The sequence below is a fragment of the Furipterus horrens genome, unplaced genomic scaffold (genome assembly GCF_987537825.1).
Source record: "Furipterus horrens unplaced genomic scaffold, mFurHor1.1.pri manual_scaffold_8, whole genome shotgun sequence".
In the NCBI taxonomy this organism is placed as follows: domain Eukaryota; kingdom Metazoa; phylum Chordata; class Mammalia; order Chiroptera; family Furipteridae; genus Furipterus; species Furipterus horrens.
In genome coordinates, this window is record NW_028327178.1 from 40,396,803 (window position 1) to 40,419,187 (window position 22,385).

At 38.7% G+C, this 22,385-nt stretch overlaps 1 protein-coding gene across 1 annotated transcript in view; it reads right to left on the reverse strand.

The window, feature by feature from the left end:
• Positions 1-22,385, reverse strand: part of GREB1L (GREB1 like retinoic acid receptor coactivator) — a 289,176-nt gene that overhangs the window by 53,380 nt on the left and 213,411 nt on the right. Inside the window, exons 15-18 of the mRNA XM_090285750.1 lie at positions 20,199-20,525; positions 19,055-19,183; positions 18,359-18,493; positions 15,496-15,693 (exon numbers count right to left, since the gene is read on the reverse strand). Coding sequence (XP_090141876.1) covers positions 15,496-15,693; positions 18,359-18,493; positions 19,055-19,183; positions 20,199-20,525 — 789 coding nt within the window. The remainder of the gene's footprint in view (positions 1-15,495; positions 15,694-18,358; positions 18,494-19,054; positions 19,184-20,198; positions 20,526-22,385) is intronic.

Consider the following 22,385-nt stretch of genomic DNA (forward strand, 5'->3'; position numbering starts at 1 on the left):
ACTCTATAAAAATTGTTGCATTTCTATATACCAGAAGTAGTGAAGAAATGTATTTAAAGACATTTATAATAAAATTAAAAACTTAAGATTCTAGGGATAAATCTTGTAAGAGGACACACAACTGAATGCAATGTGTGATCCTGCACTGGATCCTGGAACAGAAACATGGCATGAAGGGCAAGACAGGTGAGGTTTTTAGCTGATGGTGTTGTTCCAGGATTGATTTCCTATTTTGATAATTTACCATGGTTATGTAAATTGTTAACTTTAAGAGAAGATGGTGAAGAGTACGCATTTTAATAGTTTTATTGATATATAGTTCACTTATAATTCACTCATTTATAATGCACCATTTAATGGCTTTTAATATATTCACAGTTTTATAACAAACACCACAATCAATTTTACAACATTTTCATAACCTCTAAGAAATTTCATACTTTTTAACCGTCAGCCCTCAATTCCCCCCTTAGTCCCTACTTATTCTGGACATTTAATATAAGTGGACTCATTACAATATTCAATCTTATGTGATTAGTTTCTTTCACTTGGAGCAATGTTTTCAAGTTTCATCCATGTTGTAGAATGCATCAATAGTTCATTTCTTTTTATTGTTGTATAATTATTTCACTATATGGATATACCACATTTTGTCTATCCATTCATCAGTTGATGGACTTTTGGATTGTTTCCAGTTAATGCTGCTATGAACATTTGTGTACAGGTTTTTGAGTGGACATGTTTACAGTTCTTTCTCATTTCATACCTAAGCATAGAGGAGTTGCTGGATCATATGATAACTTTGTTAAAACATTTGAGGAACTGCAAGATTGTTTTCTAAAGTGGCTATGCCATTTATGAGGGGGACTGAAAAAAAAACCCAGAATTTATTTATAGAAAATTGTGTATTTATCCTTACATATTTAAACTTCAGTCACCTTCAAAATACTCTCCATTTGATCCAATCCACCTATCAAGATGTTTTTCTAATGCTCAAAACAGTTTCTGAATTCATTGATTTTGATGTCTTTTAGTGCTTCTGCCATTCTTTGTTTTACCTCTTGAACATCAGCAAAACTTTTCTCTATGAGGACTGTTTTCATCCAGGGAAACAAACAAAAAAAGTCACCTGGGGTGAGATCAGGTGAATAGGTTGTGTGGGGTATGGGTTCATGCCATTTTTGGTCAAAAACTGCTGAACACTCAGCACTGTGTGGGCAGCTGTTCTTGTAAATCATACATTATGTAATGGGCAAACGTGTTGAAAGAGTCTTAAAAAAAAATTCAGTGAAGCTGAATGCAGCCTTTCACAACAATGCCAGCTGGTACACTGATACAGATGGGTTCCTAGAACTCTCACCTAGCAGGGAAAGCCTATACTACAAGGGGCCCACCCTCCAGAAGATAATGAGTTTTGTTTTGTTTTTTGGTCCCCCCTCTCATGCATTCCCATCAGCAGTATAGAGGACTCTAATTTCTCCACATATTAAACAATACTTGTTATTGTCTGTCTTTTTGATTAGCTATCCTAGTGGGTGTGAAGTAATATCTCCTTGTGGTTTTGATCTTCATTTCTCCCATTGGCTAGTGATGCTGAGCATCTTTTCTTGTGCTCATTGGCCATCTGTATGTCTTCTTTGTATAAATGCTGATTTAGATCCTTTACCCATATCTTAATTAGGTTGTTTGTCTTTATTATTGAGCTGTAATAGGATTTCAAATACTGTAAATATAAGTCCTTTACCAGATAAATGATTCACAAATAATTTCTCCCATTCTTTGCATTCTCTTTTCACTTTCTTGGTAGTATCCTCTGAAGCATAAATATTTTTTATTTTGATGGTGTCTATTTTTTTCTTTTTTATTGTTTGTGCTTTGGAGTTATATCTAAAAAACCATCACTTAATCCAAAGTCATGAAGATTTACACCATTATTTTCTTCTAAGAATTTTATAGTTTTACTTTTTACATTTGTCCCTTGACCTATTTTTAGTTACTTCTTGTTTGTGAGGTAGGGATTCAACTTCATTCTTTTGCATGTGGATATCCAGTTGCCCCCTAACCATTTGTTATAAAGATTATTCTTTCCCCTATTGAATAGTCTTGGAACCTGCAAAATTCAGTTGGTCATAAATAGGAGGATTTATTTCCAGACTTCCTCAATTTTATCCCTTGATCTATAGGTCTGTTTTTATGCTAGTACCATACTGCTATGATAAATATAGTTTTGTATAAAGCTTTAAAATGGGAAAGTGAGAGTCTTATAACTTTGTTCTTCTTTTTCAATATTTTTTTGAGTAGTCTGGATCCCTTCAATTTCCATATGAATTTTAGGGATCAGCTTGTCAATTTCTGCAAAGTAGCCAGCTGGGCTTTTGAGAGGGAATGCATTGAATCTGTAGGTCACTTTGGGGAATACTGCTGTCTTAAAATATTAATTAGTCTTCCAATCATGAACATACAATGTCTTTCCATTTATTAAGATCTTCTCTTCCTTAACTTTTTCAACAATGCTTTCTAGTTTTCAGAGTGTAAGTTTTACACTTCTTTTGTCAAATATATCCCTATTTTATTCTTTTTCATGCCATTATAAGTGGAAATCGTTTCTTAATTATATATTTTGACTTTTCTATAGATCTAAAATAAAAAATTTTAAAAGAAGCATGACCATATCAAATATTTGCAACTAAAACACACACATTGTTGATGAGGATGTAAATATAATCACCTCAGGAAAATAATTTAGCATTATTTAGTCAAGTTGAAAAAGTACAAAAAAGTTAACATTATTTAGTAAAGTTGAAAAAATACATAATCTATGTTCCAACAATTCTACTCCCAGAGAAACTTTTGTATATGTGTACCAGCACTGTTTGAAACAGTGAAAAACTACAAATGTCTGTCATTAGTAACTAAAGTCATTATAATGTTGCCTAATATACAACTCACATTTGAGTTTTAATAATTGTCCCAGAGTTGTGTTTTTTATTTTTTATCTTTAGGTCTAGTATCTAATCAATAATTAACCACAGCACTTGATTATCATGTTTCATTATTCTCCATAATTAAAACAGCACCCCTGCCTTTTTTCTTTTAGTTTTTTTCATTGATTTCTTTTTTAAAATGCAGGCTGTTTTGTAGAATGCCATAGAATCTGAATTTTTCCGGGCGTGTCCTTGTTATTAGACTGAAGTTAAATGTTTTTGGCAATTATACCTCATTGTGTACTACCCTTTGCTCATAATGTCAACTTGCCCCATAAGTGGAGATGGCAAAGTTGGATTATTGGTTATGGTGGTATCTACTGCCAGATCTCTCCACTCTAAAGATGCTTTTTGCTTTTGGTAATTTTTAATATGTGTATGATACTTTGGGACTGTGTGAAAATTTGTTCCCAAATGACATTTTACCCAATGGTTTTAGTATCCATTAATAATACCTGTCAGAATCAATAATTACATTGGTATTACAAACTAGGGATTCTCTAATTCTGTCAGTTTCCTACATTTATTAGGTAGCACTCTTTTGTAAAGAAAAGCTTGTCCCCCAACCCCTACGTCTCCTACCCCTTTTCCCCACAATTAACTTGTAAGTCCAGATTGGTCCTGGGAGGAGGTTAGTGTAACTTCCACTTACTCCTCTGCCATCTTGGATCCTTCCTGCCCCTTTTATTTCTTTAGTAGTACAATGGACTCAGAGAAGGAAAACTCTGACTCCAAAAAACCTCCGCTGCCTTGCGGCATACCTCTTCAGGGGAAAGGCTAAGGGAGTAAACCCTGACAGAAAATCCGGAGCCGGAGTCCCTAAGGCGGTTTGACGTTGTAGTCAACACCGGCAACTCCTGCGGCGCACCTGAAGCCAAGCTGTATTGACTCCGTCTTTCCCTTGGATCCTTCAGCTGCGAAGAGAGGGGGGGTCTGCTGCATGGGCAACAGCAGACCCTCCATATTACCCTGCCCAGGCTCTGTAGCTTCAGCGTCATCGCAAGATGTCGATTCAACACGGGAGGAGACAGATACCGTGTCACTCCCGAGTCGGACTGCACAGCCATTCTCGGCGGTGCAGATAGACTCTTAAGAAGCTACACCATCGTCTCTCGAGACGGACGGCTGCCGACGACGAGTACAATGGACTCATGGTTCAATAGGTTATAATCTATTGCCATCATTCCTTTGGATACCCCAAATTACCAAATTTGGCCAATAAAATCCCCTTCAAACAGGCTGTTAATGTCCTTTTGAAATGTCTCTATCAATCTTTGAGTACATCCTCACTTTCTAGAACAATATATTCCACCTCAGAGTTAGGACAATCAGGAATGATATTTATAAGCCAAGATTCAGATGCTAAATCTTCACATTGATACTGAAATATCACTGTGACAGATGTATTAATTAAATTAAATTAATTAAACATTTAATTTTTCCAAGTTATGAGTTCATACTTCTATCTCCAATATAAATCTACAAGGAATATTCCTTATTTTTCCCCATTCTATATTTGAGGCACCTTTCTTTCATGTGAAAACTCTGCTGTCCAACAACATTAAAATATTTATCCATTTGCTACATCCTATGAAATACTCAAAAGTTTTAAAATCATTAATACCACTCCCAATAACATGACGATTAAAATTCAAGTTTTATTTGCAATTCTTTTTGCCCTTAGGATAAACCACATTGAGATTATACAATAAGAAGCTGTATTCCAAAAATACCTGAATTAATTTTTTTGGTGTGTGGTTATCAACTTAATATAGAATTAGGTTCATTTATTTCTGTTTGCATTCAATATTAAGTTTTCCCTTCATTTTAATTTAATTTTTTGAATATGAAACTCATTTATAAGGATCAAAAGTCAAAACTATACAAAAAGTTATACTCAGACCATCCCCATCTCTTCCACCCCATACAGAAAAGCTTTTTCATTAGTTTCTTGTTTAGTTTTCATGTTTCATTTATTTTTCAAAAATATGCACAGAAGTGTGTAATCTGAAATAGTCAGAAGTGCTGTGAAATGGCTTATCTAAGGTTACTTTTTGTCTTCTTCATAATTTGTTTCTCAGAGTTCTATAGGATTAAAGAAAAGTTTATATTCTAATAAATTATGAGCAAATATGTCACATTTTTCCAACTCAATAAAAATTGGGCTTTAGCAGTTTCCACCTGGGGTACTGATAGCAGCACGAAGACATTGAAGGCCATGTCTAACTGAATACTAAACCTTACTTTTGATCTGAGTCGGAACTTAGGAGGCAATAGTACCTCTTTTTTTATGACATTTTGCAACTCACTGAGATCTAGAACAGAGCCCATAGTAGTTGGGAATTACTGCGCTACCTCAAGGTGCTTAATCTCAATCTGGAGAGCTGACACAGGAGGTGCCCTGGTCATGGATATCTTCCACAAGAATAACCAACTCGAAATGTCCCTGGAGAGAACCTTCTTGGACAGCCAAAGACTCCAAGCAGATCAAGTGTAGCCCCTTGTGTCCCATTTTCCTTACTGAACGCTACAGAATCTAGATGGACTTCAGGAAAACTTAAGCCTTAGCCCTTTATAAGATTCAAGAAAAACAACATCCTGTCGTCTGAGGCCATTCCTCTAAGAACTTCAAAAGAAAAACAGCAATGTTTCAAACATCTAAGGGACTTGAAGGGGAATAAAAACAAGAACACACATGAAGTCCACAATACCTCGTGAGCACTAGTGTTAAGGCTTTTCCACAAAGATCAAAAGTCCAATTGAGTGGACAGAACCCATCACTAGAAGGAGTTAATGGGTCCTGATAGCAAGTAAAACCTATAATGATCAAAGAAATCCAAAATGTCCAGGTATCATTAAAGGTGATCCATTACTCATCTCAATGTCTCACTACCCTGCCTGTTTATTTGGAGACAACAATGTAGTCTAAGCTGAATGTTCTTATCTGTTGATTTTTTTTAAATAAAGAATTTTATTTCTAAATGTTTATCTCTAATTTTTATTTCTTGTTCTTCTAATCAAGAAGATATCCTAAAGAAAATAAAACACTCAGTTTCAGCTGTTAATCTCCTCTGTGGATTGAATTAATTTCCCCAAAGGTGTGTTATGTAAAAAATATATTCTAATGCTTGAAAGGGTATGAAAATCAAGAAAATATTAAACCATTAGAGCATGCTAAGTTTTTTTTAAGCATTATGATAACAACAGCTATTATTTCACTCTGGCAATCTCTTTTCAGCAAATAAATAACCTGGAAATTGAAAAGGCTGGTTAAAATTCCTGCTAATCACATTCCGTGCCCATTGCACTGGTGATCCCTTTGTCTTCTGGTGGCTCAGCTGGCTCTCCTCTGTCTTTCCAAAAGGGGAGTTTTTAATCTGGGTCTGGTGAGACCTGTATTTGTAGGTTTGTGTACTCCTGTGCTGTTTGGTTGGGTCAAGGAGAGAAGTAGCACTAGACCTTCACAGAACAGCATTCTGAACACACTTATGCAACTTCAAAGTCCTGTTTGACTGACAGATACACCTGATATGTATCTAAGGTCTCTACTCTTGGCTAAAGTAGATGACTTAATATGTTTTTGCCAGAGGACTACAAAATCTTAAATATTACTTCTGTTTTCCTTTTAAATAGATTTTAACTTAAAATTCAATTCAACAAAATGTTGTACAAAACTTAGTTCAATAAATATTAAGTGTCTGCTGTCATAGATGAGACAGAGATCTCTTCTGAATCTTCTACTTTCTAGTTGAAGGGAAAGAGCATTAATTAACACATAGCCACAGCACAGTGCTGAGCACCATGGCAGGAGAACCACGGGGTACAGAGGAGCACTGGAACAGAGCTGAGAAGAAAGGCTGAGAAAGAGTGTGTCTTAGAAGCTGAAGACACTGCAGGGAAGGAGTAGAGGTGACCTGTGTTGTAAAGAGTTCAGAGGGGGACAGAAAAGGTCATTGGTAGCATTGATGAGAGTCCTATAAGGGTGGGGGTAGGAAGTGGAGGCCAGTTTCCAGGGTACTGAGGAGCTACTGGGAAGCAAGGAAATGGAGATAACTAACAACAGGCAACTTTCTCAATACATTTGGCAATCAACTAGGGGAGGATGAGCTGGAGGGTTAGATAGGATTGAGAGAGGCTTGTTTTGTCTTCCAGGCAGTGGGGCCAGTTTAAACAGATGGAATGAGCCCCAGGACAGAAATAAGTAGAAGGTGACAATGGGAGAAGAAATTATAGCAAGTTCCTGAGAAGGAGAAGTGGCATTTAGAACAAGGTGGGAGAATTACACTGAAATAGAGGAGGATGGTTCTTTCACCAATCAAGACAGAAAGGACAAAGATTGGATTTGTACACAGTTATCTGAAGTTTTCTTCCATTAGGGTGGGGGAGGACGGGAGTTGGTGGCATGGTCATTTGCTAAGAGAGAAGGATGATATCGGAAGTTTGAGTGAATGACAAGAGTCTGCAATAGCCACTGTGGAGAATGCAGAAGAGATCCAGCTAAAGAACCAAAAAAGAATTTATGATGGCATCAGCCGGAAAGACTGATTCCTGCCCCTCCCTTCAATGTATGTAGAAAAGGAGTCTGACACTGGGGATATTAGCATTAAGAATCCAGGACCCAGCCAGGTCTGGATATGACTAGGGAGCAGATAACTGAGGAGGAATGCAGGTAAGGGTGTCTGAGGATGAGGAGAGTATGGTACTGAGAAGCTAGGATATTGGCTGGTTAATATTGGTTGTCCAACTGGACAGAAGGTACCTTCGGATGGAGGCAGATTGGGAATCAGAGAAGACTGTGAGCCAGGTGCCAACATCTTCTATAAACCAGAGTTGGGCACTGGGTAGCTAACTACTTAGTTGAAAATGACTTTAAGAATGCTAACTTTAGGTACTTCTTCAGTTATATCTGCACAAGGAATCTCTGGTGTTTCCTTATTTCACCTCAGGACAGAGTGGGTTCCTAGCCCTTTCTTCCCTGGGATCCCTTTCCTGACACCTTTGTCCCTGACCAATAAATACTGCTTAAACTTTAGGTGACTGACAAGGAGGTATAAAGTTGACAAGACCAAGAAAAATATATTTTAGAATGTGAAAATGCCTTCCTCTATGTTTTCACTCCCCTTCTAACCTCTACCACCACCTTGGAACTTCCTTACTTCCATTTGGATAGAATAATCTACCTATCAGCAGATGAAAATGTCTCTCTGGTTATTTTATAATTAGGCATGTGTTAAGGTGTCAAATTTGTGTCATTCCCGGAGCATGATAAAGCTTCTTTGACTAGATACTGCCAGATCAACTCCCATTTGCGGGGTGCTCCCATCGCCACCATTTTAAAAGCAGGAAGGAGGAAAGTGTGAACAGTCAGTAATACTCCTATTTTAATCCCACCCACCTTAAATTGAAAGTAGCTTGCATTTTTATTTATTTATTTTTTATATTTTTATGTTACAGTTGTCCCAATTTTCCCCCCTTAGCACCCTTCTACCCAACAATCCCCTTCCCTCCAACAATCCCCTCCTTAGTTCATGTCCATGGGTCATGCATGTAAGTTCTTCGGCTTTTCCCTTTCCTATACTATTCTTAACATCACCTGTCTATTTTGTTCCTACTAATTATGCTTCTTAATCCCTGCACCATTTCCTCATTCTTCCCCTCCCCCTTCCCAGCTGATAACCCTCCAAATGATCTTCATACCTATGATTCTGCTCCTGTTCTGGTTGTTTGCTTAGTTTGTTTTTGTTTTTTAGATTCAGTTGTTGGTAGTTATGAATTTGTTGTCATTCTACTGTTCATAGTTTTGACCTTCTTTTTCTTAAATTAAGTTCCTTTAACATTTCATGTAATAATGGCTTGGAGTGATGAACTCCTTTAGTTTTACCTTGTCTGGGAAGCACTTTATCTGCCCTTCCATTCTAAATGGTAGCTCTGCTGGACAGAGCAATCTTGGTTGCAGGTCCTTGTTTTTCAGCACTTTGAATACATCTTACCAGCCCCTTCTTGCCTGCAGAGTTTCTTTCGAGAAATCAGCTGATAGTCTTATGGGAACTCCTTTATAGGTAACTCTCTGCTTTTCTCTTGCTGCTGTTAAGATTCTCTCTTTATCTTTAACCTTTGGCATTTTAATTATGATGTGTCTTGGTATGGTACTCTTTGGGTCTAGTTTGTTTGGGACTCTCTGTGCTTCCTGGACTTGTATGTCTATTTCCTTTCCCAAATTAGGGATGTTTTCTTTTATTATTTTTTCAAATAAGTTTTCAATTTCTTGCTTTTCCTCTTCTTCTTCTGGCACCCCTATGATTCAGATGTTGGTATGTTTAAAGTTGTCCCAGGGGTTCCTAAGTCTCTCCTCATTTTTTTTCTGTGTGTGTGTGGTTTTTTTTTTTCATTCTTGTTTCTTCTTTCTGTTTTGATTGAACGTTTATTTCTTCCTTTTGTTCCAAATTGTTGATTTGAATCCTGATTCCTTTCCTTCACCATTGATTCCCTGTATATTTTTCTTCATTTCACTTTGTGTAACCTTCATTTCTTCCTTTATTTTTTTGCCATACTCTATGAATTCTCTGAGCAAGTTTATCACTAATGTTTTGAATTCTGCATCTGATAGGTTGACTATCTCCATTTCATTTAGTACAATTCTAAAGTTTTGTTTTGTTCTTTCATTTGGGTCATATTTCCTTGCCTCTTCAATTTGGCAGCCTCCCTGTGCTTGGTTCTGTGCATTAGGTCAAGCTGCTTTCACTCGCTTAGTAGTACGGCCTACATAACAAGGGCACCTGTAACTGTGTGGAGTGGAGCCTTAGGTAATTGCTAGGTTAGGACCACCCACTTCATAGCTTTGTGGCTCTGTTTGTGGTGGGGGGTTCTGAGAGGGGACAATGCCACTGTCTGGCTTCTGGTGATTTGCCCAGCACTTGCCCATTTCCAGTCATTTCACTCACTTCCCGTATGTGATTAGCACCCTTCCAGTTTCTGCCCTGGGGTTTTTGCATTAAAAAAAATTTTTTTTTATTATGTTGTTACAGTAGTTCCAATTTTTCCCCCTTTGCTCCCCTCTGCCCAGTACCCGCCTTTCCCTCCAGCAATCCACCCCCCTTAGTTCATGTTCATGGGTTGTGCATATAAGATCTTTGGCTTCACCCTTTCCTATATTATTCTTAACTTCCCCCTGTCTATTTTGTACCAACCAATTATGCTTCTTAATCCCTGCACTATTTCCCCATTTCTCCCTCTTCCCCTCCCAACTGATAACGCCCCAAATGATTCCCATACCTGTAATTCTGCTCCTATTCTGGTTTGCTTAGTTGGATTTTGTTTTTATTTTTTTAGATTCAGTTGTTGATAGTTGTGAGTTTGTTGTCATTTTAGTGTTCATAGTTTTGATCTTCTTTTTCTTAAGTAAGTCCCTTTGACTTTTCATATAATAATGCCTTGGTGATGATGAACTCTTTTAGCTTTATCTTGTCTGGGAAGCACTTCATCTGCCCTTCCATTCTAAATTATAGCTTTGCTGGATAGAGTAATCTTGGTTGTAGGGCCTTGCTTTTCATCACATTGAATACTTCTTGCCAGTCCCTTCTTGCCTGCAAAGTTTCTTTTGAGAAATCAGCTGACAGTCTTATAGGCACCCCTTTGTAAGCAACTCTCCGCTTCTCTCTTGCCGCTTTTAGGATTCTCTCTTTATCATTCATTTTTGGCATTTTAATCATGATGTGTCTTGGTGTGGTCCCCTCTGAGTACAGCTTGCCTGGACTCTCTGTGCTTCCTGGACCTGTATGTCTATTTCCTTCACAAAATTTGGAAAGTTTTCCTCCATTATTTTTTCACGAAAGTTTTCAATTTCTTGCTCTTCCTCTTCTTTTGGCACCCCAACGATTCGGATGTTGGCACATTTAAAGTTGTCCCAGAGGTTCCTAAGCCTCTCCTCATTTTTTTCAATTCTTGTTTCCTCATTCTGTACTGGTTGACTGTTTTTTTCTTCCTTATGTTCCAAATCATTGATTTGAAACCCGGTTTCCTTCCCTTCACCATTGGTTTTGTGTGGATTTTCCTTCGTTTCATTTAGGATAGCCTTCACTTCTTCCCTTATGCATTTTCCATACTTAAGCATATCTGTCAAGTCCGTGAGCATCTTTATCACCAGTGTTTTGAACTCTGAGTCTGTTAGGCTGGCTCTCCCTTCATTTGTTAGGTTAGCTATCTTCTCATCACTTAGTTCTCCCATTCGAACCTTGATCCCTTCCCTTTTTTGGGTAATAGTTCTCTCTCTCCTCATCTTGACAGGCTCCTGTGTTTGTTTGCCTCTGTCTTAGGTAGAGCTGTCACTCCTGTTACGTTGTCAGGGGTGGAGCCTTAGGGCGACCTGTTTCACCACGTTGTGGCGCTGTATGTGGGGGAGGGGTCTGAGAGGGAACAATGCTGCTTGCCCAGCACTCGCCCCTTTTCCAGGCACTTCTCACACTTCCATATGGGACTGGTGCCCCTCTAGCTGTTGCCCTGGCTGTCGTTCCCAGAGTGGGTGGGTCTGTGGATGTTCTAGGACTGTGGGGGTCCTTTAAACAAGCAGACTCTGCTGAGAGACTGGCAGTTTCTGCCCCCACACCAGTCGCCACTGGTTTGCACAGTCAGAAGCAATGAGGCTTGATTTTCCCCAGTGCTGGGACCATGAGCTGCGCAGTCTGGTGAGGAGCTGGGTATGCTCCCCCCAGGTGTCCCTCCTGACTTTTTAAAATGTGTAACTGTGTTTTCTACCAACCTGGTGCTGCCACCGCTGCTGCAACCACCACACTAGGTCCTCTCTGCCCCGGCTCCGCCTCTCCTACCTGTCTGGATGAGTATTTCTTCTTTATATCTTTGTTTGTTGGACTTCCATGCAGCTTTATTTTCTGGAACTTCTGGTTATTTCTAGTTTTGAGGTAGTTGTATTCCTTCTTAGTTGTGGAGGGAGATGCAGCATGTCTGTCTATGCCTCCATCTTGGCCAGAAGTCTGGTTTCTGTATTTTTTAAGACCATGTGGGCCCTTTAAATGGTGAAAATCTGGCAGTTTCTTCTGCGCCCCAACCCCCACTGGTTTTTATAGCCAGAGGCAATGGGGGTTTATCTTCCCAGTGCTGTAACCCTGGGCTTTGTGGTTTGGCCTGGGGCTGGCATCACTCATTCCCAGGGTATCCCTCCTGTGAATGTGGGACCATCACTGCCACTGCCACCACCGTCACTTGTCTTAGACACATTGCCTCTCCACCCTGTCTCTGCAACTCTGCCTCTCCTACTCATCTGGATGAATGTGGCTTCTTTAAATTCTTGATTGTGAGACTCCATATAGCTCAATTTTTTGATAGTTCTGGTTGTTATTTATTTTTGAGTTCTGGTTGTAATTCTTTCTATGGTTGTGCAAGGAGACAAAGCATGTCCTTCTACACCTCCATCTTGACCAGAAGTCGTAGCTTGCATTTTTAATGCACCGACCCCCTTAGTATTCTAATTTATAGAACTTAGTATTCTAATTTATAGTCTCCTGAATTAGAAGAATTATTCCACAACATGAAAAATTTTTAAATGACACTGAAACAAAAGCATTTTCTATAGTCTAAAGATTCTTTATGCTTCTTCTCCACTGATCACTCCAGTAGTCACAAGTCCATTTTAGGAAAACTTACAAATGTTCAACACATTTCATTTCTTTTTTATCCTCAAATTCTTTTCATAACATTTTCTTTTCCTCCCTGCCTCCTTTCCTTAATTAGAATGTAGTTGAGGTATCAAGTGCTTTGCCTTAGTGCTCGGTTTGCAGCAATGTGATGGTTTCTATTTTCACCTTTTTCTTTCAGCCGCACAAGGGCTGCCAAGGATGTGGCCTTTCTGCATGCCCTGGCTGCTCCTGTCTGCCTGGTGCTTTTCCTGGCATGCTGGCTGCTGAAATACTTACTGTAGGGAAAGGCAAATGGAGAGCAAGAGGAAGGAACCTCCATCTCCTCCCTCAACCCTTCATTCAAATGTTAGTTGAGCACCTGCTGGCAGGCCTGAGAGAGGCACCTTTTCAGGCACTAGGCAAACAGAGATGAAAAAATGGTTCTTGTCCCTAATGTCCTGCCCTTTGTGACCTTAGGCAAATGAAGCTCTTCTCAATTCATGTGGCAAAATATGAGAAAACTGAGTCAGATGATTTCTTGAGAATCCTTTCTGTTTTTACAGCTGTTAGTTTTCAGAGTTGTTTTAATATATAATCTCTTGCTAACTGTTTGCTCTGGATAATTCCTCTTTACATCTTAATATTCTTATGGTCCTTCCTATCAATTGTTATGTGTTCCAACAATATAAAGGTATTTACATGTCAAAGCAAGTAAATTCTGGCGTTATTATATAAAATATTATGCATTCATTAAGAATGATGCTTACAAAAGCTTTTCAGGATGTGGGAAAATGTACATGTTATAGTGTGAGTGAAAAAAAAGACACAAGCAGAGAAGAAAGCCTGGAGCACTAGCTATTAAGTCATTTGCTAATACCTAGATTTTAACAGTGGTTATCCTTGAATGGTGGGATTATAAATGTTTAAATGTTTTAACTTTTTTTTATTTTTTCAAAGTAAATAATACTATAATTATGTTTTTCTACAATAAAATGAATACAGTTATTTAAAAATACATAGAAGTAGTTGTTTTGGCAGAAAAATTTCAGTATGCATGCAAAGCCAGGTGTGAATAATTTTTAAAATATGTTTTGCCTTGACTTTTCCAAATCTATCCATAACATTGATTTTCTAGATTCCATGCTTATGTAACTAGTAAAATTCTGGTGCCTTTCTGAGGAGTGATAATCTTAAATAATCACTTTAGAAAAATCTGAGGGCACTGAGAAGGGAAAAGGAAAGACCTATATAACCTCTTCACCTGTCAAAAATGTACAGTTTTATTTAAGGTCTTGCATTTATCAAGAGAGGTGAAATCATCAAAAGGTTATTTCAGGAAAAGGCTCTGCAGAGAGCACAGCTGCTGACCATGGATGACCTCACCATGTGAAATAGGTGCGATGAGTTTGCTCAAGCACGATTTGGGATATCAGATCACAAACTCAGGAAAGCCACAAATGCCACTTGGTACAAGTAAAATGCCTATAAGAGAAGGCACTCACTCCATATTATTAAAGTGGAAAATCCATAAGAATAAAACATCTGGTCAATGCTTGGTGTGACTAAAGCCCATCCATTTCCCTCCATGAAATGGGCAGAAAGAAAATGCAGAAATGGCCAGTAGCTGAGGGAGCCTAGAACTCACTCTGCTTCCTGAGGGAACTACAAGAGAAGGTGTTAGATCTTCTCTGGCTAATCACGTATAAATCAATCCAACAGTTTTTGTAACAGGGCAACAGGTCATTTTGTAACTCGAAACTCAGAATTTTAGAGGCTAAAAGAAGACTGCACTGTTACCAGGCATTTGGGCCTCCAGAAGATGTGGACTTTATATGCATCAGTGTTAAAGACAGAAAAGTCTACAGACAGTCAGCTCAATTAGCCCATGGAGATAACAACAAAGGATTTCTTACAGAGCTGTGCTACTCAAGGTGTGGTCCTCTGAACAGCAGCACTGGCATCTCCTAGGAGCTTGTTAAAAATGCAGAATCTGTAGTTCACGCAGACTCTCTGAAGGGGAATCCATACTAAAGTTTATGGAGAAACTGTATGATAGGCATGAAACATAACCTACACTTTAAGCTCTTCTGAATTCTTCTGTTTCCTATACCTGTTTGCAAATACATTGAAAATAATTTTTTTTTTTTTACTGTGGCAAAAGATTCCTTCTCCTACTAAAATCTTTGTGTATATGTGTATCTATGTGTTTTCCCCAGCTGAGGTACTCAAAAACAACTTCACATTTATGATTTCCTTTTCAAACCTAGTTTACAAAGGCAAGAATTTTCTGCTGTCCCAATTTTCTAAATTCTTTATTGCTTCTTATCATTCTAAGCAAATTTTCTTTGTTTATATGTTTGAAAGGGATATTATTTACCACAGACTTCTAGATTTTTGCTCTCTACCTTTTCATATTTTCTGGGAAAATATTTTTCCTTTATATTTATTCTCTTAAAGTAATAAGGAGAAATTCCAACTATTTTTTAACGAGGCTTCTCATTGTTGACATGGAGGATGGTGCTCTGGTTTCTAAGTTGAAAATGTTGCTAAATTACTAAGAATCCACGTAGGGGTATTTGACCCATCTGAGTCATAGAAAGAGTTCAGGTGGCATAGACCCCATTGTCACATGCTGGGCTATCCTTGCCTTGAGAAAATTTCTTTTCATAAAGAATGACCAGTTTCTAGTCCACTGATGTCACTATCAGGCAAACATGTACATCAATTTATCTTTGACCAAGGAGGGAAAAGGCCAGAATAGTTCGAGGGGAAACTTACAGATAAATTTAAGTAATATTTAAAGTGCTCTTTTTATTACTGCAAAAAAGGACGGAACCTAAAGCTGAATCTATGTAGGGTCCTCTTTAAAAGTTCAATCTTACCTGATTGTCGAATCCGTTGAAGAGTTTGCTGGACCAGAACCTCTGATCTTGGGACAATAATGATGAAGTCCACTTTGCTAAAGTGGCCGAGGTCCAGGCTCTGGCTGCCGCTGTCTGCTATAGCACACACCTGGGATAAGAGTTTTCTGGCAACTGTAAGCTGTGGTTGATAAATTTGGAAGGTTTCATTATCTAAATCTAAAATAAAAAAGTCATAAAAAGAAGATTAATTCACTTCTGTGATGATCACTGTGAATCCATAATGGGGCCCAAACACACACACACACACACACACACACACACACACACACCCCAAAGTAACACTCTATCACCAAGAGTTCTCACTTTCTATTTTCACTCTCTACTACGTTTTAACAGATTTGCCTGCTTTCTCTGGAAACTTGGCTGAAAGGATGTGCTCAAGAGTGGATGTGATAATTTTACAAATGTATTAGTTTAAAATCAATTGTCTCACAAATCACTAATCAATACCCCTCCCCCACGCAGGAATTGGTGGGGGGACTGACCACACTCTCTCAGCTGGAGCCAGGACTCATCTTTGGAAAGAGGAGGAAGGAGTTTCCAGTTTTCTTTAGCACTATCATCACAGGTCAGGTGCCCCAGCCCAGACCCAGTTCAGGGAAGGAGGCAATGTCCTAATGGTAACAATACTGAGTTCCTTTGAGCTTTTCTGGATGGCACCACAGTAAACATTTCCTCTCCAGCAAGTCCACTGCAACATGATTTAAAATACTACTTCCTGTGACTGCATAACGTAGGTCACAGAGACACTACCTTCACCTTTTTATGCTTGACTTTGCCAGTACTTGTGACCTGACAGGTCTAGGTGATTGTGGCCAACTCTAGTGCTGATGCCTGTACTATCTGAAGAGACTCAATTCACGACATGGCCAGCTGGCCACTCAGTAGGTGACGTATGAGAAAAACATTGCCCTGGTACTCCGTATGTCAGTAGCTTTTTATTACAAGTTATAAACAAGCAATCAATCTTTCCTGTATGTGCATGTGTGGATGCACACAATGAACAGGCTTAGTCAGCTAAATGCCTGGATAGGCAACATCCAATACTTCTTTAAACAGCTGTTTTTTTTATCAGGAACACATGTGGAAGTCTGACTGGCACACTCAAGGGCCCAATTAACTGGTGCTAATTAATATTCTTTAAAATCAAATGCGATATGGCCAACACAAAGATGGTACAGTAGTCCCTCTCTATATTGCGGTTCACTTATCGTGGCCTCACTGTATCGCTGGATTTTTAAAAATACTATAATTTCATTATTTATCATGGATTTTTCCCTATATCGTGGGATTTTGCAGTACTGTATATGTATGTTCTTAAAGTTACGTAGGTTTAAGGGTGAAGAATATGTTTAAGAACATAAGTAGTGTTTATAAAAGTGTGGGAAAGGTTAATAAAGGACTGGTAATGGTTTGTAAGTGTATGGGAAGGGTTTATAAAGATTTAAAATATATATAAATACTAATATAAATGTAAGGTTCCTACTTCGTGGATTTTCACCTATCGTGGGGGCATAATACCTGCGATAAGTGAGGAAATACTGTAGTTTATGATGCCTCAGCCACCACAGAACCCTGACAGTAAGTGAAGATTTATACAGGTGGTCTCCCTCCTGGCAGAGAGAACCCACTACAAAAGCCCAAAGCTGCCACTTTTAATAGTAACCCCAAAAGTTTCTGATCCACAAAGATTACCAATCAAAATAAGTCTGTCTTCTGATCATTAGGTTATTCTTTTTTTCATTGCACAGGTTAGATGGGTGTGGGCTTCCACAGAAAATGGCGTAACTTTGTAGAATTTAACTTAGCACATTTTGAAGTTCAAGGAAATCTAAAAAATCTTTAAGCAATGCTTCTTAAACAAGGAATCAAGGATATGTATGTGTGAATCTGTAAGTCCTTTGAGAAATTATAAATTCTAACTTTGTCAGTAATTCAAGACAGTATAAACACATTTTAGATCATCTGAATGATCACTTTAGTACCAAATAATGTCCAGAAGTCAAAAAGTTTTATTGCCTACATTTGCATTTGTTTTTATGGCCAAACTGATGCCAAGCCTTGCTACTTCTATTGCTGAAGCAATCTTAATACATACATGATGCATTCCTATCAAGTGGAGGCCAAAAGGCTGTTGGCAGCAGTTTATATGGATCTGTTTTGTATCTATGCTTTCTGCTGTTCTTTTTTTCCATTCTTTCCTATGATATCCCTATCAAACAGGGAATTGGGGAAAGGATCTGAACTGAAAGGAATCCAATATAATGAAAGACCTTCTCACCCCTGGCCCCACCATCCCCCTTTGTACCCCAGAAGCTTGTGACAGGGCAGATGATCTTTTGCTATAGCTGTTCCATCTGCCAGGAAGGCCTCGCTACCCCTGATTATGCATGTTTTACACATCCAAGAGTAAATGAGGGAATGGAGAGCCAGAAGCCCTGCAGAGACTGCAGTCTAGACTACTTCAAGCTGTTCTTTAAAGGCCTTCATGAGCACCCCCAGCTCTCTAGGCACAGCTAGGGGAGCTAAGGAAAGAAAGTACACCAAGGACCCGGGAATCTTTCCAGGAAAAAAGAGAGAATGCTTAAAGTGTTTGACTTTGATTTACATTCTAGGAGATGTTTATGAAGAACAAGATCTTTGATCCAGGCTACTTGGAAGTTATTTTTAATTTGAGCCAGATTTGTCATGTAGATAATGACGAAAAGCCTTTCATAGTCTGCGATTTGAAGATGAGACCCTCAAACCCTACGGATGACTTAGCCTCTATAATGTCTGTCTTGAGGGCTGATTTCCTGCATTTGGTCTGAGGTGACATTACCCAGGTTTTGCGTGGGAATCATAGCAGCAGCCTCCTGAGTTGACACATATTCATTAAGGCCTCCATTGAAAGGGGTAACAACACTGTCTCCTCTTCTTTGTTGCATTTTTTCTAGCAGCTTGTCCAGGTCATCACCTATTACAAAATAGAGCAGAGATAAGAAGATTACAAAGAATGATGTCTTCATCAGTCTCCAAGTAGGGCAGTTAAGCTAGGTTGTGATCAAGATTTGTCAGTCTGCCAGCTTTTCATGCCTGAGTTTACACCTGGACATACCTGCAGCAGTCTCCATAGCCAGAGCTACCCTCCTGTATATTGTGCTTACAGTTCACACACTTTCATATGCTGAATCTCTTGACCTCCATAATGCTAAAGCAGGCAGGATGGGATCATTGTATCTCTAATTGACATATTAAAAAACTGAGACCTGGGGAGAGACACTCTCACCCAAGGTCAGACAACAAAGTAGTGGCTGAGCTGAGGCCTCCCATTCTGGTACCCCTGTATCTTCCTCTGGACCCCTTTGCTGTGTCAGAAACAAAATACTGAGGATAAACCATTTCAGATGAAGCAAGGATGAAGGGAGCTCAGCAGGCAAGCTTAGGCTCTACATTTATCTCCTTGACATGCAAAGATTAAAATTCAGAAACCCCACAGCCAGGGTTGGCAATGTGGCTGAGTCCTACAACCACTCACCTAACGATGTGGTTTTGAAATGCGATGCCAGGAAACTGACCTTTCCTGTGATGAGCTCATAACTTATTTCTTTTAAAAACTCACTTGTGGTGAGCATGCTCTCTGCCAGAGCTCTGGACTGATGATGACCTGAAGAACAGGAGGAAAGATGATGGGCCAGTGAGTGAATGTTCACTGAGATGTGATTTATAACAGCAAAAACTGGCAATAACTACAGTATAGAATGATAAGGACTTGGTTTAAAAAAATTATGGGAGATCAAAAGATGAAAAATTAACAGCATTTGAAATGACAGTTTTAAACATAAAATGTTTATAATGTGATATTAGGTGATCAAGGGAAAAGATGACATGGCTTATATTTCTTACTGTGAAAACATACCATATTTGTGTTTAAAGACTAAAGAGGAATCTGAAAACCTTTAAAAATTGTGTTTGCTTGGTTATAATGAACATCTGTCTCAAAAATATTAACGTATGTTGTTAAGTTGATTTTACAAATGAAGATGAAAAACAACCTAATGTATTACACTTTCTGGAAGAGACATATATCATAGAGAGATGGGCAGGAAGGTTTTGTCAAAGTCAGGGTGCTTGGCCTCTTTGACAGAAGAGCTGAGAACCACTGACTAAAGAAGAAAAGCAAAATTTACTTCAAATGATGACTCAGGATGGTGCCTGATAGAAAATCAACACAAAAACAAAAATACATTTCTTAATGAACTAACTTTCTAAACCTTTTACTAATAGTCAACATTATCCTCTTCAGTGAGGAGGTGAACAAACATGAGCTAAGTTCCTGGCAAGTTTGATTAACTGGCTTAGGCCACCTGTGGCAGTGGCTTCATCACATGCTAGAGTGGTAACATTTCCAAAACTTTTTAAGGGACAGAAGTTACATGAGACAAGGGTATCTGTTACGAGGGTATGCTTTGAAATAATGCTCCCACAACCAGCTGACAAGGACACCAGCCAAAGTAAGAGCTGCAAAAATCTGATCTGAGGAGGAAATGGAAAGTTAAAACTAGGAGGAAGAACCCAAGTGGGAGCACTTACCCATAGATTAATGAATCCCCCAATAGATATTTTTCAAATGAACAAATGATTAAATAAATGGATTTTTTTAAAAAAGAAATATTACTCACCTAATACTACCACACAAAATTCATTTCCTCTTATTTTCGATGCACAAATTGCCACCACATAATCTGGTAGCCTTTGATAGTGTCTCATTTCACTGAGAGTCCTCAATGTCTCTGAAATGCCCTCCGCCAAGGAGTTTTGGGTCACAATCACATGAACCAAGTCTTGAGATACGCTGGCAATTAGTCTAGCAAGCCAGGGTAGTTGTCCTGTGGACACTGGTATACACTGAACACCCATCTGCAGGGCTCTCTCTCTCAGAGTAAATTCCTGCATAGCTTTCAGCATAATTTGCTCAAATTCTTCCCTGAGAGGTATCTGATCAGGACCTAAATTGAAGAGAATTACAGCTAGAATTTTTTAAAAATCACAGCTAGAAAAGAAAGACACGTATCAGTGTGTAGTCCTTCTAAGCCCACCATACATACTTGAACTGGCAAATAAGCTTTTTCCTGTGCTGGCCAAAAGTATAGAGCCCCTACTAACCACTTTCCATTGTGAAATTACCTTCTCTCTTCTCTTTATGCCTCAATATTTAAAAAAAATTCAGGCTTCTGTTCTCCTTTATTCTAATCTTGGTATCTTTAAAAGAGGTAGTACAGAGACATAGTATTAATTCCATTGTATGCCTTAGGAGATGGTCACTAAAAGTGGAATACTGTCTGGCTTATTAAACTTGGCATGATGAAAAATGGTTAATGACTAATGAAGAATTTAACCTACTGGTATACTATAATCAACCTTAGATTTCTCTCATTTCTCATTTGGTTGACAGACACTATATAAAACATTTTCATGTATTGCCTCGATACCTAATTTTGAGAATACTGTCCAAAAGAAAATTAAGCTTAATTATTTTCACTCCCAATTTATAGTTAAGAAGCCTCACACTTTCCCCAGCTAGAGCATGTTCTCATCGCCTGGTTATTCCCAGTATTATGGGTAGTTAAGTATGGCACATAGCCCTCTCCCCCCTGCTGTGGTTGTGACCTGTGGCCTCTGGAATTAGGGGGATTTTGCTTCTCTTATTCTCTTTAGAAACCCAACCAGTCTTTAGGGCAAAGCAAGCAAGTCAATGTTAGGCATCCATGTGACACAAATGAATTCCTACATTTAGTTTAAATTAAAACCAATAAAACTATGTTCACTTCCACTGTTCAGTCTTTTTTTTTTTCCTGTGCAGACCTGAGATTTGTAACTCAGGCTCCAGTAAACAGATACAGGCTCCTCAGAGTCTGTGATCTGAGATCAAGCAATAGTCTCAGAACTCAGCACTAAAAGCCCCTTGCGAAAGAATACAGGGATAAGGGACTGGACTTCCATATGGGAAGGAGGCACCTCGAGTGAGTCAGAGATCTTTCCTTCCTCTAATAGGAGTTGAAATGGCCTCCCTGGCTCCTACCCATCTTCTCTGGGAAAATAAGAAAACAAAGGTTTAGTAATGTTGTTAGGATAAGAAAAATTAAAGTAAATATTATACATTTTTTCCAGGATTGGCTGGAGGCCAGAGGAAGACAGGAGAGTGAAATTCTAACAGACAGATTTTTCTCTTCTATATATGGGAAGAGGGCCAGAAAATTGCAATGCTGACACTGTACTGATGTTTCTTATGTCCTCCCCAGTCACTTGTGAGAGGGACGTGGATGTCTTATCATCTAGGAGCCACCAGGACATCTGATCTTCCTTTGGCTTTATCAAACTAGCTTCATGCTTAGTGGTCTCTAGGTACACACTTGGTGGTGAATTAAAAGTGGATAGATTCACACTGACTGCATGAGATGAAGGGAAGGTGGTCATCTACTTAACGCTTTCTTGCATCAGAAAAAATGACAGCTCAAAAGCACATGGCTCTGACTGTCTCCAATTTCTCTACTGCCTCTCCCAGACAACCTGAAGGCTCAAAGGCCTGGTTAATAGGTGTGTTCGTAAGACCCACTCCAAAGCATGATTGAGTAACATGTTCTTCTCGGCAGCGTAATTAGTTCCAAATATAAAGGCATTCTGGGAAAATAAAATCATTGAACATGTCCATAGCATTCTCCATGGCCTTAAAAGAACTCTTATAGAATTTTGACTGAATTACTGTTAGGAATTGGGAAATGGAAAAATGTATTACAGTTTAAATGAGGTAAGAGACTTCTCAGAGTAAAATGCCTTGCTTCCAATCACCTCCCATCATTTTGTCCTCA